This window comes from Sciurus carolinensis, chromosome 11, assembly GCF_902686445.1.
Source record: "Sciurus carolinensis chromosome 11, mSciCar1.2, whole genome shotgun sequence".
Classification (NCBI taxonomy): Eukaryota; Metazoa; Chordata; class Mammalia; order Rodentia; family Sciuridae; genus Sciurus; species Sciurus carolinensis.
In genome coordinates this window covers 29,893,862-29,913,372 of record NC_062223.1, presented here as the reverse complement: position 1 = coordinate 29,913,372, position 19,511 = coordinate 29,893,862, and the positions used below count along the sequence as shown (strand labels likewise).

The following is a 19,511-nucleotide window of genomic DNA, read 5'->3' as shown; positions in this document are numbered from 1 at the left end:
AAATATTTAATCTTGAAAACAAAGTTGAACAAACAGAGAAGATGGTAAGAAATCATGAACAGAATCTACAAGAATTATAGGATATCATGAAAAGGCCAAATTTAAGAATTATTGGGATTGAGGAAGGCATAGAGAAACAAACCAAAGGAATGAACAATCTATTCAATGAAATAATATCAGAAAATTTCCCAAATCTGAAGAATGAAATGGAAAATCAAGTTCAAGAGGCTTATAGGACTCCAAATATACAAAATTACAACAGAACCACACCAAGGCACATTATTATGAAAATACCTAACATACAAAATAAAGACAGAATTTTAAAGGCCAGGAGAGAAAATATAAAAATTACATTCAGGGGGAAACCAATAAGAATATCAGCACACTTTTCAATCCAGACCCTAAAAGCTAGAAGGACCTGGAATAACATTTACCAAACCCTGAAAGAAAACGGATGCCAACCAAGAATCTTACACCCAGCAAAACTTACTTTCAGATTTGACGATGAAATAAGATTCTTCCATGATAAACAAAAGCTAAAGGAATTTACAAAAAGAAAGCCGGCATTACAGAACATTCTCAGCAAAATATTCCATGAGGAAGATGTGAAAAACAATGATGCAAATCAGCAATGGGAGAAAGTAGCCTAAAGGAATAGCCAAATAAAGGAGAAATCAAATCATGTCAAAAAACAAAAATGAGTCAAATGACTGGGAATACAAATCATATCACAATGTTAATGGCCTGAACTCATCAATCAAAAGACATAGACTGGCAGATTGGATTAAAAAGAAAAATCCAACAATATGCTGCCTGCAAGAGACTCATCTCATAGAAAGAGATACCCATAGACTAAAGGTGAAAGGATGGGAAAAAACATACCATGCACATGGACACAGCGAAAAAGCTGGAGTATCCATCCTCATTTCAGATAATGTGGACTTCAAGCCAAAACAAGTCACAAGGGATAAAGAAGGACATTTCAGACTGCTTAAGGGAAGCATAAATCAGAGACATAACAATCATATATATCTATGCCCCGAACATTGACTCATCCATGTACTTCAAACAAATCCTTCTCAATTCCAGAAATCAAATAGACCACAACACAATAATACTAGGCGATTTTAACACACCTCTCTCACCATTGGATAGATCTTCCAAACAAAAATTGGATAAAGAAACCATAGATCTCAATAACACAATCAACAATTTAGACTAAACTAACATATATAGAATATACCATCCAACAAAGAACGAATACACTTTCTTCTTAGCAGCACCTGGATCCTTCTCTAAAATAGACCATATTTTATGCCACAAAGATACTGTTAGCAAATACAAGAAGATACAGGTACTACCTTGTACTCTATCAGATCATAATGGATTGAAATTAGAAATAAATGACAGAATAAAAATCAGAAACTTCTCCAATACCTGGAGATTAAATAATACACTATTATATGATGAATGGATAACAGAAGACATCAGGAGGGAAATAAAAAAAATCTTAGAAGGAAATGAGAACAAAGACACAACATATCAAAATCTCTGGGACACTATGAAAGCAGTACTTAGAGGAAGATTTATTTCATGGGGAGCATTCAACAAAAGAAGTACAAATCAACAAATAAACGACTTAACACTACAGCTCAAAGCCCTAGAAATAGAAGAGCAGACCAACACCAAAAGTAGTAGAAGACAGGAAATAGTTAAAATCAGAGCCAAAATCAACAAAATTGAAACAAAAGAAACAATTGGAAAAATTTACAAAATAAATAGTTGGTTCTTTGAAAAAATAAACAAAATTGATAAAACCTTAGCCACACTAACAAAGAGAAAGAGGGAGAAAACTCAAATTACTAAAATTCGGAATGAACGAGGAAATATCACAACAGACACGAGTGAAATACAAAACATAATTAGAAGGTATTTTGAAAATCTATACTCCAACAAAACAGAAAACCTTGAAACATCAACAAGTTTCTAGAGACATATGAATTACCTAAACTGAACAAGGAGGACATACACAAGTTAAATTAATTAATTTCAAGCAAAGAAATAGAAGAGGTCATCAAAAGCCTACCAACAAAGAAAAGTCCAGGACCAGATGGGTTCTCAACCAAGTTCTACAAAACCTTTAAAGAAGATCTCACTCCAATACTCCTCTAAGTATTCCATGAAATAGAAGAGGAGGGAACCCTCCCAAACACATTCTATGAAGTCAATATCACCCTGATACCTAAACCAGACAGAGACACATCGAGGAAAGAAAATTTTAGACCAATATCCTTAATGAACATTGATGCAAAAATGTTCAACAAAATTTTAGCAAATCACATACATACATATATTAAAAAGATAGTGCACCACGATCAAGTGGGTTTTATCCCAGGGATGCAAGTTTGGTTCAACATCCAGAAATCAATAAATGTCATTCACCATATCAACAGACTTAAAGTTAAGAATCACATGATTATTTCAATAGATGCAGAAAAAGCATTAGATAAAATACAGCATCCCTTCATGCTCAAAACACTAGAAAAAATTGGGGTACTGGGAACATTCCTTAACAATATAAAGGCCATCTACACTAAGCCCATGGCCAATATCATTCTAAATGGTGAAAAACTGAAAGAATTCCCCCTAAAAACTGGAACAAGGCAGGGATGCCTCTTTCACCACTTCTATTCAACATCGTCCTTGAGACTCTAGCCAGAGCAATTAGACAAACCAAAGAAATTAAAGGGATACGAATTGGAAAAGAAGAACTCTAACTATCCCTGTTCGCTGATGACATGATTATATATTTAGAGGAACCAGGAAATTCCACCAGAAAACTTTTAGACCTCATAAGTGAATTCAGTAAAGTAGCAGGTTACAAGATCAATGCTCATAAATCCAATGCATTTTTATACACAAGTGATGAATCTTCAGAAAGAGAAATTAGGAAAACTGCCGCATTCATAATAGCATCGAGAAAAATAAAGTACTTGGGAATCAATCTCACAAAAGAGATGAAAGACCTCTACAATGAGAACTACAGAACACTAAAGAAAGAAATTAAAGAAAACTTTAGAAGATGGAAAGATCTCCCATGTTCTTGGTAGGAAGAATTAATATTGTCAAAATGGCCATACTACTTAAAGTGCTATACAGATTCAATGCAATTCCAATTAAAATCCCAATGATGTACCTTGCAGAAATAGAGCAAGCAATTATGAAATTCATCTGGAAGAATAAAAAACCCAGAATAGCTAAAACAATCCTCAGTAGAAAGAGCGAAGCAGCGGGTATCGCAATACCAGATCTTCAACTCTACTACAAAGCAATAGTAACAAAAATGACATGGTATTGTTACCAAAATAGAAAGTTAGATCAATGGTACAGAATAGAGAACATGGATACAAACCCAAATAAATACAATTCTCTTATACTAGACAAAGGGGCCAAAAATATGCAATGGAGAAACGATAGTCTCTTCAACAAATGGTGCTGGGAAAACTGAAAAGCCATATGCAGCAGAATGAAATTAAACCCCTATCTCTCACCCTACACAAAACTCAGCTCAAAATGGATCAAGGACCTCAGAATCAGACCAGAGTCCCTGCATCTTATAGAAGAAAAAGTAGGTCCAAACCTTCAACTTGTTGGCTTATGATCAGACTTCCTTAACAAAACTCCCATAGCACAAGAAATAAAAGCAAGAATCAACAACTGGGATAGATTCAAACTAAAAAGTTTTCTCTCAGCAAAGGAAACTCTCAGTAATGTGAAGAGAGAGCCTACAGAGTGGCAGAATATCTTTGCCACTCATACTTCAGATAGAACGCTAATTTCCAGAATCTATAAAGAACTCAAAAAACTCTACACCAAGAATACACATAATCCAATCAACAAATGGGCTAAGGAAAAGAACAAGCACTTCACAGAAGAAGATGTACAAGCAATCAACATATATATGAAAAAATGTTCAACATCTTGAGTAATAAGAGAAATGCAAATCAAAACTACTTTAAGATTTCATCCCACCCCAATTAGAATGGCAATTATCAAGAACACAAGCAACAATAGGTGTTGGAGAGGATGTGGGGAAAAAAGAACACTCATACATTGCTGGTGGGTTTGCAAATTAGTGCAGCCTCTCTGGAAAGCAGTATGGAGATTCCTCAGAAAGCTTTGAATGGAACCACCATTTGATCCAGCTATCCCACTCCTTGGCCTATTCCCAAAGGACTTAAAATCAGCATACTACAGAGATACAGCCACATCAATGTTCATTGCTGCTCAATTCACCATAGCCAGATTGTGGAACCAAACTAGATGCCCTTCAGTTGATGAATGGATAAAGAAACTGTGGCATATATATATATACAATGGAATATTACTCCGCAATGAAGAATGATAAAATTATGGCATTTGCAGGCAAATTGATGAAATTGGAGATTATCATGCTAAGTGAGATAAGCCAATCTCAAAAAACTAAAGGACGAATGATCTCGCTGATAAGTGGAATAGGGCATAAAATGGGCTTTGGGATGGTTAGCGTTAGGTTTGGGGTTAGTTTTAGGGTTAGGGATAAGGAGGGTGGTAAGAATGGAGGAAAGAAGGACTGTGTAGAGGGAAGACAGTGGTGGGTTGGGTGGGGAGAAGGGAAAAAATAATGAATCAAACATCATTGCTCTATGTAAATTTATGATTACACAAATGGTATGCCTTGACTCCATGTACAAATAGAGAAACAACATGTATCCCATCTGTACACAATAATAAAAAAAACACATATTTTATAAATTGCTTCATTACTGTGATGATTTGGAATATGTAACAGGTCCTTTTTTTCTATTTCCACATTTATTGGTTCATTATAGTTGTAATAATGATGGATTTTGCTATTACATATTAGTGCATGTACACATTATAACAATATAATTTGGCCAATATCACTCTCCAGCACATCCCCCATCACATTCAGTGCATTTTATAACTTTAAAGTATATATGAAATTTGGAAGAGGTCTTAAATGTGAAACCCTGTATCACATTCCTTGCTCCTTTCATGAGAACAAGGTAAAATTAGATAAAATTAGATGAATGTTTTTGAGAGTAAAAAGCCACAGTATTCATCAGTAAGAAGTTCAGTGACATTAATATATGTTTAATTTTTGGAAAAGTGGGTTTTTTTTTCCCCCATTTGGTACTGGGAATTGAACTCAGGGGTGTTTTACCACTGGGTTGCATATGCAGTCCTATATATGTATGTACTTTGAGACAAGATCTCACTAAGGTGCTGTGGCTGGCCTCAAACTTGCAATCCTCCTGCCTCAACCTCTCAAGTCACTGAGATTACAAGCATTCACCACATATTCTGGTGGTAAAATATTCTTATTGGGAGCTGAAATTGTGGCTCAGTGATAGATCACTTGTCTCGCACATGTGAGGGACTCCACTCACTTCTCCATGGTGCATAAAAATAAATAAATAATAAAATAAAGATAATCTATCAATCTATAACTTTAAAAAAATTCTTATTGATGATTTTTCATGTCTTTCTGTGTTTCATTTTCATTTTTTTAAGACAATTCTAATACTAAAATACCAAATCCACTTTTGTGGGAGAGATTATTCATAGAGGCACAGCTCTGTGCTGTTATTGCCAACTACTTTCCCACAGGTTCACTCACAGTCCTGATGAAGCTTTATTAGTTCTCAGGTGCATATTTGGAGGAGGTGGAGGCATCCTCGGGCACCTGCTAGTTGCTCTCCTCATTTTGCCCCTCAAGTGCTCCCCTGTCTCTAGGGATGCCTCATTTCCTCAGGCTACACTCTGCTCAGTCTCGGTCCAAAGACCAACTTCATAAACAGAGCCATCTCTGCAGGCCTTGTGTCCCAGCTCCCACTCCCCATTAAAGTGACAGCATGGGCTGTAATATGTTATGAAAATTGATTTATCTGAATTACTCTGCAAAATTTGTGTTTTAAAAGAGAACCGCTCTTTTTAAATATATTTTTGGGGTAGAAACAGGAGACTTAAGGTAGATTTTGAAACAACAAAAACAAGTGAGAATAACACAAACAAGACATCTGTACCTAAACAGCTTTCCTGGTATTACTGGTGCCCTTAAATATAACTATAGGCAACTGTCTACTTCTAAGGGCCTTCCTTCTGAAGACGGCTGCCTGGCCTTATCAAGAGCCATTATCACAGGTTCAATGGAAGGTAGTGGTCAAAAGAAAATTAGGGTCATGGATCTCTGCTGCTGAAAGCCAGAAAAGCAGTGCCTGGGAATGCTAGAATCTCTGTTGTATAAGCATGACTGCACATTCTTGTGAACTTAAAGGATATTTGTCTTATGAAATATCATATAAGGTATTTGTACTTTATTAATTTCACAAACATAGCTTCAATATGCTTTGCGTACCAGAACTGCTAAAGATTTATAAAGGGGTAACAAATCCTAAAACCCAACAGTGAACAGTGTTTGATTTCTGGAAATCTTATAATACATTTTAAACTGTATATGTTTAAAAGAAACATATGCATTTTTAAAACATCATAAACAGAGCAAGGGAATTTTTAGAAATGTAAACACTTATGTACTTCAAAGTTGAACCAAAAAACCCAGAAAGGAGTCAGCTTTTCAGACAATTTTTGTCAACCTGAACAAAAGCTGATATGCGATTTGATGGTTAGTTTTGCATAATTTTAAAATTTATATTGAAATGGATTCATTCAGATTGTGTTCTTTTATGTCTGTGTTCTTTAACTTTTCTAGGCGATTCCTCCAAACTATTTGTTATGTATAGTGATAGTTCATTTTCATTAATATGCAGCATCCTGATAGAGATAATGTATGTTATGTGTTATTTCTCAAAGTGCAAATAATGAGACTGATTATTCTGCATAAACTATGGATATATATATATATATTCATGTATATCCATATGTGTGTATATACATATACATATATATGTATATGTATATATATACATTTAGTTCTATTTGGTATAAAATAAGGACACTTTGGGGACATAAGGTATGTATATGTCCAACTATAAAATATATTAACAAATAGTCTTCCAGTCGAAACCCAATTCTGATTCCAACTTCCAATGTGCAAGATCTAAAGTTGTTATATAGCCACACTAACATAAATTCATGTAACTAATATCATTAACCATTTTCTTTTTAGCCTTTCTTTAGGTAATTTTACTGCACCAAGGTTTTAATTTTTATTGAACTGAACACTGATAGTTTTGTAACAAATTCTGTGTTGTGTCTATTACAGCCCAAATGCAGAACAGCAGGCCAGTTATGGAGGCTGTGTTTTAATGCACCTGTCCTTTCACAACACAAGTGCTCCAGCTGCCACCACCATGAGCGCTATTTCAGGCAAAATCAATCCAGAGACACAACACAGTTCTTCTGTACAGAGATCAAGCCCTTTGTCCTTTTATTTACTTTTTCCATACCTCCAAAAGTGAGAGTAGGAATAGTTGATAGTAGAATCATAGGTATAACAATGCAGAAAATGACAATTGGAAAGAACCTTACAGATGATCTAGTCTGAGCTTCTTTACAGAGGGGACTTATGTCTGGGGAGGGGGAGTGACTTCCTACATATCACTGTGACTTGGAGTTTCTTTGGGTGTTAATCCCATAGCATGTGTCTAGAGAGAGAGATGTGCTGCAAATTTCAAGCTGCTGCCTCTGATGTTAACATATACCTCCCCTTTCCTCGGTCACTGAGCATTATTACAGATGTTTTCTAACAGATGCAGTTATACAGCCCATCCCCAGTACATATCTGTGCTTTCACTGTTATACAGACATCAAACCTACCATTAGGTGCTACTGTTATGTTCAAGTACTTTAATGTTGAAGGCAATATAGCAAGATAAACATATCTGTAGTTTAATTCCTGAAACAGTCATTGGCAATATCATATGTGACAATACAATTTTCCATTAGTCAAGTTCAGGGAGATGAAGACTATAACTTATCAACTGGTTTCCTTATACCTTTAGATATGTATCTTTGAGCCTAAGATTTCACACTTGTTGGGGTTAGAATTTCCTTCTTTTTGTTTCATGCTTACCACATGTGATTGTATAATTTTAATGGATAATTAAGAATTTCTTAGAATTGTAAAATCCTTCCAACTTGTGACCCTATTTGCATTTTCTCAACAAGATTCTCTTACTGTTTGGACAACATAAACTTAAGCAGAGCCAGATGCACTAGCTGACCATCAATTAAGTACTTAGATGAATGCTCTCTACTATTTGCACATTTTGATTTATTCACTAACTTAGAATATGCAATTATTTTATTTGTTTTTAAAAACTATATTTATTCAAAGTATATTGCATATTCTCAATTCATTTTAATTTTATATCTAATAAGCACTCAAATGTTACCCCACAGATTGATTTTTATTATTTACTTGTTTTTTCATTCTGTGTCTCAGTCACAATGCTGTGAAAGAATAAGAAGGGCAAGGCATGCTGTCCTTCAGCAAAGAATGCTCACAGTCTTTCACCTGATGTTGAAGATTTAATAAACATAGCAATGGAAAGAATAATGCCTTTAGGAGGATATTATTTGTGAATTACATAGGTACCCATTTAACCAGGACTGAGACACAGAAGGAAGAAAGGAAGAAAAGCTGAGTGGAAGTGACAGAGTTGAGATTTTCAGTACAAGGTGGACTTTATTGAAGTCCTTCATTTACAATTTTTCTTCATTTCATTTTATTGTTGTTTGACACATAATTGACAAATATATGGGGTACAATGTGACATCAAGTCATGTAATGAAAAATGAAACAATGAAAACACATAACTCTAAATATTTTCTTTCATTGTTAGATAATGACCATTTTTGAAATTGATACTAAACCATACAATCAGTAACATATGGAATGTCTTTTAGTTATTCAGACAATACCCTTTTTAGTCCTAATCATGTCAAAAGCTTTTTACTTTCAAGTGCACAGACTTAACCTTCTGCCTAACGTTGTTTTCCTGGGTAACTGGAAAAAAATACAGATTTACCTGGTATTTAGTATGTACTATTCTATACATCATAAAACACAAAACCTAAAAAACACATTGCCACTTATAATTTTGTAATTTTTACATAGTGGTCTGGGGTCATGGGAATTTTTCTCAATATACTGAACATAGTGAAATATACCTTGACTCTGAGATATGGAATATTGCTCCAAGTTTTGCACTTATTATAATAGCAGCTCAACCTGTGATTATTTAGAAATACCACATCTTTTGTAATTAAAAGATTTATACAAGAAATAAAAATATCATCAATTAAAAACAGTCATATATACATTGCATAATAACAAAAGCAAGGTGATTATCATATCCAAAATCTCAAAGAAGGTGATTACCATATGCATTATCTCAAAAATTCATTATTTCTTTATTGTACAATAGTCAAAATCTTTTCTTCTACTTATTTTGAAATACACAATGCATTATCATTGACTACAGTAACCCTACCATGCAACAGAACACCAAATTTATTTCTCCTTTGGTACTCAAACAATTCAGAAAACAAACAAGAAAAAATAACTTGAATAAAAAGTTCTAGAGAAGATTGAATAGCCATTTCTTTAAAGAAGACGTACAATTATCAAGTATGTGAAAAAAATATTCAACTTCACTAATTATTTGGGGAAAACAAATCAAAAGCACTTGGCTTCATATTCCTTCCATCTTGAACTTTCTTTTATCTAGAGTCCTTTTCCTGGCACCTCTGGGTCTCTAATTCTCTTCTCCATCTGGAATCCTTTCTTCTTCCCACCACACTTTCATTGTATCTCTACTTATTGCTTAGATCTGAATCTAAACCTCACCATTACAAGGAACCATTTCTTCATTGAAATCTAGATTCAGACATTTGCTTTTGAATAGAATAGCTGAAATTTTGACTCATGGTGTGTTATAGTTCAATGTGAATTACTTGTAAGTTATATTAATTAGTGCTTCTAATTTCCAATACAATATATAGCTCCTTTGCATGGAAATTATTTTGCCATGAAAATCAAGGCACACAGTAATGTGAAAGGCACACAGTAAAACCCCAATAACTCTTAGAATAATTAAATGCATAAAATCTACATAAAACTAATGACACTTTCTTACACTGAAACAGGCTGAAAAGTTTTCCAAACTCAAAAAAATAAAATTTAAATTGAAGACATATAATGAAGTGTAGGATACTTGATAAACTAGAAACTACTGGTATGTGGTAGTCAATAAACTATTATATGAAGATATTAGAGATGATTTCATATTATGTGTTTTGAGGAAAAAACACGATAATGAATTTCTGTATAAATATGTATTCGTAGAATATTTATGAAAACAAAATTTTATTTTTCAGTTTTTTAATGCTGACTTTCACATCTTTGTTGTGTAGGCTACAAATCATAGGTTTCAGCATGGGAATCACAAGGGTGTAGAGCAGTGAGCTCATTTTATCTTGATCTAGAGAGTAGGAAGAACTTGGTCTGAAATACATGAAGAGCATAGTTCCCTGGAAAACCACAACTACAGTTAAGTGGGAGGCACAGGTGGAGAAAGCTTTGTGCCTCCCCTCAGCAGAGTGGATCTTTAAGATGGCTAAGATGATGTAGCGGTAAGAGACCAGGACTCTGGAGATGGTACTCAGTTCAATGAAACCAAAAATGGTAAATATCACTAACTCATTGACCTGTGTGTCAGAGCAAGACAGTAACAGGAGAGGAGGGACATCACAGAAGAAATGATTAACCTCATTAGACTCACAGATACATAAGTGGAATGTTAACATCATGTGTATAAAAGCATCTCCCAACCCCACCAGGTAAACTCCAGTCAGCAGCAGGGAGCGCACCCTGTTGGACATGTCCACTGCATAGCTCAAGGGCCTGCTGATGGCTCTGTACCCATCAAAGGCCATCACTGCCAGCAGCATGCACTCAGCATCTGTAAAGGTACAGAAGATGAAGAATTGCAGAGCACAGTCAAGAAAGGGAATTGATTTGTTCTTGACCAAAAGGTCCACCAGCATCTTGGACCCAACTGCAGTGGAATAGCAGAGGTCAGAGAAGGAGAGGTGGTTCAGAAAAATGTACATTGGAGTGTGAAGCTGGGAATCCACTCTGATTAAAACTATCATTCCAAGATTGGCAAGGAGAATAATGAAATAAACAACAGGAAATGCAGGGAATAGAATCACTTTGATCTGAGGGTTATTGGTAATTCCCAAGAGAAAGAACTGATTTAGTGCTGAGCAATTTCCACTGTCCATTATTCTTGGTTCTTGTTAATAATCTGTTACAGAAGTCAATAAAGAAATGATAAATTAGGGATCACTTTTTATGCATAGTTGAAAAATGTTATCATGAAGCATAACATGATTACATGATTTTTTTCTGTATATTGCTTTCTTTACTCTCAGAAAATAGCCTACACAATGTCACTGATAAGAAGCATTACAATGTTAAAAAAAGAAACTAAAAAGGTCTAACATAAGAACTTGATTAACTTTGCTTCAAAATTTATATATTACTTCTGAATATATGATTTTAACAGTAGATTGTCTACAAGCCTTGAAATTGCATACACTGGCATTTATAATGTGTTACCTCTGTTAATTTTTTGAATAAAAGTAAAAGAAACTTAAATTTGCATCCCTTGTATAATGATTTTGTGAAGGAGTGGATTTTCTATGAATCTCGACTAAAATATGAATAACTAAATGTTCTACAGTCCTTATTCACATGACAAATAAAGGCAGTAAAACTCACCCAGGTCTATCAGGAAAATATCATTGGTCATTAGACTGAGGTTTTTATTTACTTGAGTAAGAAGGTATAAAACCATTCACTCACATACCTGTGAAGACTTGATTCCTAATTGGAAAATCAACTCATATTTTTCCATTACTTTTTAAGCATAGTCACTCAGAGACTTACCTGAGATGACAAAGTCTGTCTGTCCTTATCTCTGGTGACTGAATGATAAGTAGATTGCATTTTATTTTCACCTAGTGACTGTTGGGAGTTAAATCTCCTAAGTCACTGCCTTCCTTTTTTGGTTGTTCAAATACAATTAATTAGATTCTTTTTTTTTTAATGTAAACAAATGGGATACATGTTGTTTCTCTGTTTGTACATAGAGTAAAGGCATACCATTTGTGTAATTATAAATTTACATAGGGTAATGTTGTTTGATTCATTCTGTTATTTTTTCCCTTCCCCCACCCCTTCCATCCCTCTTTTCCCTCTATACAGTCCTTCCTTCCCCCATTCTTGCCCCCCTTCCTAACACTAACTCTAACCCTACAACTAACCCATCCCACGCCCCATTATGTATCATCATCCACTTATAAGCGAGATCATTCTTCCTTTGGTTTTTTGAGATTGGCTTATCTCACTTAGCATGATATTCTCCAATTTTGTTCATTTGCCTACAAATGCCATAATTTTATCATTCTTCATTGCGGAGTAATATTCCATTGTATATATATGCCACAGTTTCTTTATCCATTCATCAACTGAAGGACATCTAGGTTGGTTCCACAATCTGGCTATGGTGAATTGAGCAGCTGTGAACATTGATGTGACTGTTTCTCTGTAGTATGCTGATTGTAAGTCCTTTGGGTATAGGCCAAGGAGTGGGATAGCTCGGTCAAATGGTGGTTCCATTCCAAGTTTTCTAAGGAATCTCCATACTACTTTTCAGAGTGGCTGCACTAATTTGTAACCCCACCAGCAATGTATGAGTGTACCTTTTTCCCCACATCCTCGCCAACACCTGCTGTTGCTTGTATTCTTGATAATCGCCATTCTCATTGGGGTGAGATGGAATCTTAGGGTGGTTTTGATTTGCATTTCTCTTATTACTAGAGATGTTGAACATTTTTCCATATGTTTGTTGATTGCTTGTAGGTCTTCTTCTGTGAAGTGTCTGTTCATTTCCTTAGACCTTTTGTCGATTGGGTTATCTGTAGTCTTGGTGTTGAGTTTTTTGAGTTCTTTATCGATTCTGGAGATTAGTGCTCTATCTGAAGTATGATTGACAAAGATTTTCTCCCACTCTGTAGGCTCTTTCTTCGCATTGTTGATAGTTTCCTTTGCTGAGAGAAAACTTTTTAGTTTGAATCTATCCCAGTTGTTGATTCTTGCTTTTATTTCTTGTGCTATGAGAGTCCTGTTGAGGAAATCTGGTCCTAAGCTGACATGTTGAAGATCTGGACCTACTTTTTCTTCTATAAGATGCAGGGTCTCTGGTCTGATTCCGAGGTCCTTCATCCATTTTGAGTTTATTTTCGTGTATGGTGAGAGATATGGGTTTAGTTTCATTCTGTTGCATTTGGATTTCCAATTTTCCCAGCACCATTTGTTGAAGAGGCTATCTTTTCTCCATTGCATATTTTTGGCCCCTTTGTCTAGTATGAGAAAATTATATTTATTTGGGTTTGTGTCTGTGTCCTCTATTCTGTACCATTGATCTACCTCTCTATTTTGGTACCAATACCATGCCGTTTTTGTTACTATTGCTTTGTAGTATAGTTGAAGTTCTGGTTTTGCAATACCCCATGCTTCATTTTTCCTGCGAAGAATTGCTTTAGCTATTTTGAGTTTCTTATTCTTCCAGATGAATTTCATGATTGCTTGCTCTACTTCTGTAAGGTACATCATTGGGATTTTAATTGGAATTGCATTGAATCTGTATAGCACTTTTCTAGTATGGTCATTTTGACAATATTAATTCTGCCTATCCAGGAACATGGGGGATCTTTCCATCTTCTAAGATTTTCTTTAATTTCTTTCTTTAGTGTTCTGTAGTTCTCATTGTAGAGGTCTATCACCTCTTTTGTGAGATTGATTCCCAAGTATTTTATTTTTTTCACGGCTATTGTGAATGGGGTAGTTTTTCTAACTTCTCTTCCTTAAGATTCATCACTGATGTATAAAAATGCCTTAGATTTATGAGCATTGATCTTATATCCCACTACTTTACTAAATTCACTTATGAGTTCTAAGAGTTTTCTGGTGGAATTTCCTGGTTCCTCTAAGTATATAATCATATCATCAGCAAATAGGGATAGTTTGAGTTCTTCTTTTCCTATTCGTATCCCTTTAATTTCTTTGGTCTGTCTAATTGCTCTGGCTAGAGTTTCAAGGATGATAATGAATAGGAGTGGTGAAAGAGGGCACCCCTGCCTTGTTCCAGATTTTAGGGGGAATGCTTTCAGTTTTTCACCATTTAGAATGATATTAGCCATGGGCTTAGCATAGATGGCCTTTACAATGTTAAGGAACGTTCCCACTATCCCTATTTTTTCTAGTGTTTTGAGCAGGAAGGGGTGCTGTATTTTATCAAATGCTTTTTCTGCATCTATTGAAATAATCATGTGATTCTTGACTTTAAGTCAGTTGATATGGTGAATGACATTTATTGATTTCCTGATGTTGAACCAACCTTGCATCTCTGGGATGAAACCCACTTGATCATGGTGCACCATCTTTTTAATACGTTTTTGTAGGCGATTTGGTAAAATTTTGTTCAGAATTTTTGCATCAATGTTCATTAAGGATATTGGTCTAAAATTTTCTTTCCTCGATGTGTCTCTGTCTAGTTTAGGTATCAGGGTGATATTGGCTTCATAGAATGAGTTTGGGAGAGTTCCCTCCTTTTCTATTTCATGGAATACTTTGAGAAGTATTGGAATGATCTCTTCTTTAAAGGTTTTATAGAACTCGGGTGAGAACCCATATGGTCCTGGACTTTTCTTTGTTGGTAGGCTTTTGATGACTTCTTCTATTTCATTACTTGAAATTGGTCTATTTAAATTATGTATGTCCTCCTCCTTTAGTTTAGGCAATTCATACGTCTCTAGAAACTTGTTGATATCTTCAAAATTTTCTATTTTGTTGGAGTATAGATTTTCAAAATAGCTTCTAAATATGTTTTGTATTTAATCGTGTCTCTTGTGATATTTTCTTGTTCATTCCGAATTTTGGTAATTTGGGTTTTCTTTCGTCTTCTCTTTGTTAGTGTGGCTAAAGGTTTATCAATTTTGTTTATTTTTTCAAAGAACCAACTATTTATTTTGTCAGTTTTTTGTATTGTTTCTTTTGTTTCAATTTTGTTGATTTCAGCTCTGAGTTTAACTATTTCCTGTGTTCTACTACTTTTGGTGTTGGTCTGTTCTTCTTTTTCTAGGGCTTTGAGCTGTAGTGTTAGGTCATTTATTTGTTGAGTTTTACTTCTTTTATTGAATGCGCTCCATGAAATAAATTTTCCTCTAAGTACTGCTTTTATAGTGTCCCAGAGATTTTGATATGATGTTTCTTTGTTCTCATTTACCTCTAAGAATTTTTAATTTCCTTCCTAATATCTTCTATTATCCATTCATCATATAATAGCATATTGTTTAATCTCCAGGTGTTGGAGTAATTTCTGTTTTTTACTCTTTCATTTATTTCTAGTTTCAATCCATTATGATCTGATAAAATACAAGGAAGTGTCTCTATCTTCTTGTATTTGCTAACATTAGCTTTGTGGCATAATATATAGTCTATTTTAGAGAAGGTTCCATGTGCTGCTGAGAAGAAAGTGTATTCACTCTTTGTTGGATGGTATATTGTATAAATGTCTGTTAAGTCTAAATTATTGATTGTGTTATTGAAACCTATGGTTTCTTTGTTCAATTTTTGTTTGGAAGATCTGTCCAGTGGTGAGAGAGGCGTGTTAAAATCACCTAGTATTATTGTATTATGGTCTATTTGGTGTCTGAGATTGAGAAGGATTTGTTTGACATACATGGATGAGCCACTGTTTGGGGCATAGATATTTATGATTGTTATGTCTTGCTGATTTATGGTTCCCTTAAGCAGTATGAAATGTCCTTCTTTATCCCTTCTGACTAGTTTTGGCTTGAAGTCCACATTATCTGAAATGAGGATGGATACCCCAGCTTTTTTGTTGGGTCCTTGTGCATGGTTTGTTTTTCCCCATCCTTTCATCTTTAGTCTATGGGTATCTCTTTCTATGAGATGAGTCTCTTGCAGGCAACATATTGTTGGATCTTTCTTTTTTCTCCAATCTGCCAGTCTATGTCTTTTGATTAATGAATTCAGGCCATTAATATTCAGGGTTATTATTGAGATATGATTTGTATTCCTGGTCATTTGACTCATTTTATTCATTTATTTGTTTATTTTTGACACGACTTGGTTCCTCTTTATTTTAGAGTTCCTTTAGGATAGCTCCTCCCTTTGCTGATTTGCTTCTTTGTTTTTCATCTCTTCCTCATGGAATATTTGAGAATGTTCTGTAATGCTGGCTTTCTTTTTGTATATTCTTTTAGCTTTTTTTTATCATGGAAGGATTTTATCTTATCTTCAAATCTGAAAGTAAGTTTTGCTGCGTATAAGCTTCTTGGTTGGCATCCATTTTCTTTTAGGGCTTGAAAAATTTTATTCCAGGCCCTTCTAGCTTTTAAGGTCTGGATTGAAAAATCTGCTGATATCCATATTGGTTTCCCCCTGGATGTAATTTGGTTCTTTTCTCTCACAGCCTTTAAAATTCTGTCTTTTTTGTATGTTAGGTATTTTCATAATAATGTGCCTTGGTGTGGGTCTGTTGTAATGTTGTGCATTTGGAGTCCTATAAGCCTCTTGAACTTGATTTTCCATTTCATTCTTCGGATTTGGGAAATTTTCTGATATTATTTCATTGAATAGATTGTTCATTCCTTAGGTTTGTTTCTCTAAGCCTTCCTCAATCCCAATAATTCTCAAATTTGGCCTTTTCATGATATCCCACAGCTCTTGGAGATTCCGTTCATGATTTCTTACCATCTTCTCTGTTTGTTCAACTTTGTTTTCAAGGTTAAATATTTTGTATTCAATATCTGAAGTTCTGTCTTCCCGGTGTTCTATCCTATTGGTTGTGCTTTCTATGGAGTTCTTAATTTGGTTTGTTGTTTCCTTCATTTCAAGGATTTCTGTTTGGTTTTTTTTTTTTCATTATCTCTAACTCTTTATTGAAATGGTCTTTTGCTTCCTGTATTTGCTCTTTTAACTGTCAATTGGTGCGTTAATTCAATGCCTGCATTTGCTCTTTCATTTCATCGTTTGCTTCCCTTATCATGTTAATTATGTACATTCTGAACTCCCTTTCTGACATTTCTTCTGCCATGCTGTCATTGGATTTTGTTGGTGTAACATCCAGATTTGTTTGAGGCATTTTCTTCCCTTGTTTTCTCATGTCGTTCAGGTATCAGTGGACTGCTGAGATGTTGCAGATTTCCTCTATTGACTTATAATATCCCTGAAGATGGCTAGCGTATCCCCTCTTATCCTTCAGTAGCCTGAAGTCTTAGAGGAAGTTGATACTGCGGTGCTCCCCAAGGAACTGCCTCTCTAGGGGTGGTGGTCTTCAGGTGGGTTATATTCCCTGTTAGTGGGCAGAGGTGCCTCTACTTGTTGACCAATGGTCATCCAAAGGGGAACTAGGCTGCGGGCTGAGGCAAGGCCTGTTTGGGCCTGTGTCTCTGGTTTTACCGTCCTTGTGGGAAAACCTCACCCGGCGGGGAAGTCTCACCCGGTGGGGAGGTCTCACTGGTCAGTTCCCCTCCTAGAGGTTCCCCTCAGTCCACAACTACTGCCTGGGCAGGGCAGCCTTCCCAGGCAATGTTCCCAGGGGCCTGGACCTACCTCTTGGGTCTCGGAGCCCTGCCCTTCGCAGACGAGTCTCCTTAGGTTGCCCCTCCTCAGAGAAGCTGCCCGCAGTCCTGGAACCTTCGCTCCGCCCCTCAGCTTGTCTCTGTGTAGCTCTTTCAACAAAAGTCACCTAGGTCCGGACCGGACCGTGCTTTGCACCTAATCACCTGGGTATGCGACCCCTCCTCTGAGCAGCCACCTGGATCCTCGTACATATGCTCCAAGCCCCAGTGACCCACCGCTCACCTCTTCCTCCAGGCAGCCACCCGGTGTTCTGTGTTGGCACTTGGAGACCAAGCAACTCACTGCGCACCTCCACCTCTTCAGGACAGCACCCCCCTGGTGTTCAGGAGGTTGCTGAGTCCAAACAGCTCGCCGCCCACCTCTTCCTCTGGCAGCCGCCGGAGCCCTGGCAGGTTGCTCCGAAACCAAGCATTGTGCTGCACGGCCTTCTCTACAAAGTTCCCCGCTGTCCGTGTTTACCGCTTCAGCGGGGGAGGGAGGGGTGTCTCGCCGAGCAACTCTACTTCACAAAGTTCCCTGCTTTCCGGGGCTACCGCCCCATCCGGGACGCCTCCCCAAAGGGAGAGACTCACCCAGTGGCTTTGAGTTGGTCCCAAGTCACTCACTATCTCCTCTTTTGAATCCTGAGTCCTGGAGCAACATGAAATGCAGCCGCCCTCTAGTCCACCATCTTGAAACCCCCCTTAATTAGATTCTTGTCTGAGTATTTTCTCCTGAGAATACTGAAACAACTTCAGCAAAGACTGAACTTTCAATTCTTTGCCCTTAACATGAAATTAATTAATGTCAGAGATGAACCAGGACTTACGTAACAGTTTGCTTCATGGCTCTCATAACCCTACTGGCTATCTGATGAAGTCAGACATCTACAAAACTGAAATGCATTCCCTACTTGACTTTTGGGTCCTTTCCATTGTCTACCTGCTTCTTCATTTCTGAGACAGTCTCCTAAACTATTGTTTAGACATATAGCCCACAAGTTACTTCCATCATTAACCATTGTCTGATCCTCCTCACCTCCACACCAACCACACTCACTTCAACTCACTGTCTCCTCTACACCCTGTTTCTTTCTCAAGTTCATACATCTCATCAAACGTGAGTGTCTCTACATTACTAAGGACAATTTTATATGTGCAAAATTAATACAACTTGATAGATATAAGGCAGTGTATTTACACAGAAACTGCAAGTAATTTCGGTGTATTCTCAAGTTTCACCAGGCAGTAGATTGAGACTGCATTTCCTGAAACCTTGACTATATATTAAGCAAAACACAGTTAGAATGGTGGCTTCACTCTTGATTCTGTAGCACAGTAGAGTATTTATTGGGCGATGATGTATTTCAAAATGACTAGAAGAGTACAAACTTCACAACACATATAAATGATTAATTTTTGAAGCTATGTAAATGTTTGATATCCTTATTTTATTAATATAAATTAATTGTACATATATATACCAATTAAATTGCTATAATGGACCATGCAAAGGTGTACAATATTTTAAATAAAATTAAAATCATTAAAATATTATTGATTTGAGTAAAGAGTCATGGCTACTTAGTATTACATTTCAATCTCTTTTCATGTTTCATTGTTATTATTTGAGTGATGGTACTGATACAAATATACTAAATCTACTGGTATAGGGGGTATTGTTGAGGTCAAGCCCTAATTTAAAAACTGTGATTACTAGACACTAATTCATCTGAAGATACTGACACAGTTGTACTACCCAAGAA

General features: G+C 36.0%; 1 protein-coding gene across 1 annotated transcript; it reads right to left on the bottom strand.

The window, feature by feature from the left end:
- Window positions 1–10,380: 10,380 nt before the first annotated feature.
- On the bottom strand, window positions 10,381–11,316 carry LOC124959393 (olfactory receptor 5W2-like). The gene has a single exon (XM_047517879.1). The coding sequence runs from the start codon at window positions 11,314–11,316 to the stop codon at window positions 10,381–10,383; it is 936 nt and encodes a 311-aa protein (XP_047373835.1).
- Window positions 11,317–19,511: the final 8,195 nt, after the last annotated feature.

What these genes read in the sequence shown, in the direction of transcription:
- LOC124959393 (XM_047517879.1), bottom strand. Translation starts at nt 11,316, where the DNA reads ATGGACAGTGGAAATTGCTCAGCACTAAATCAGTTCTTTCTCTTGGGA.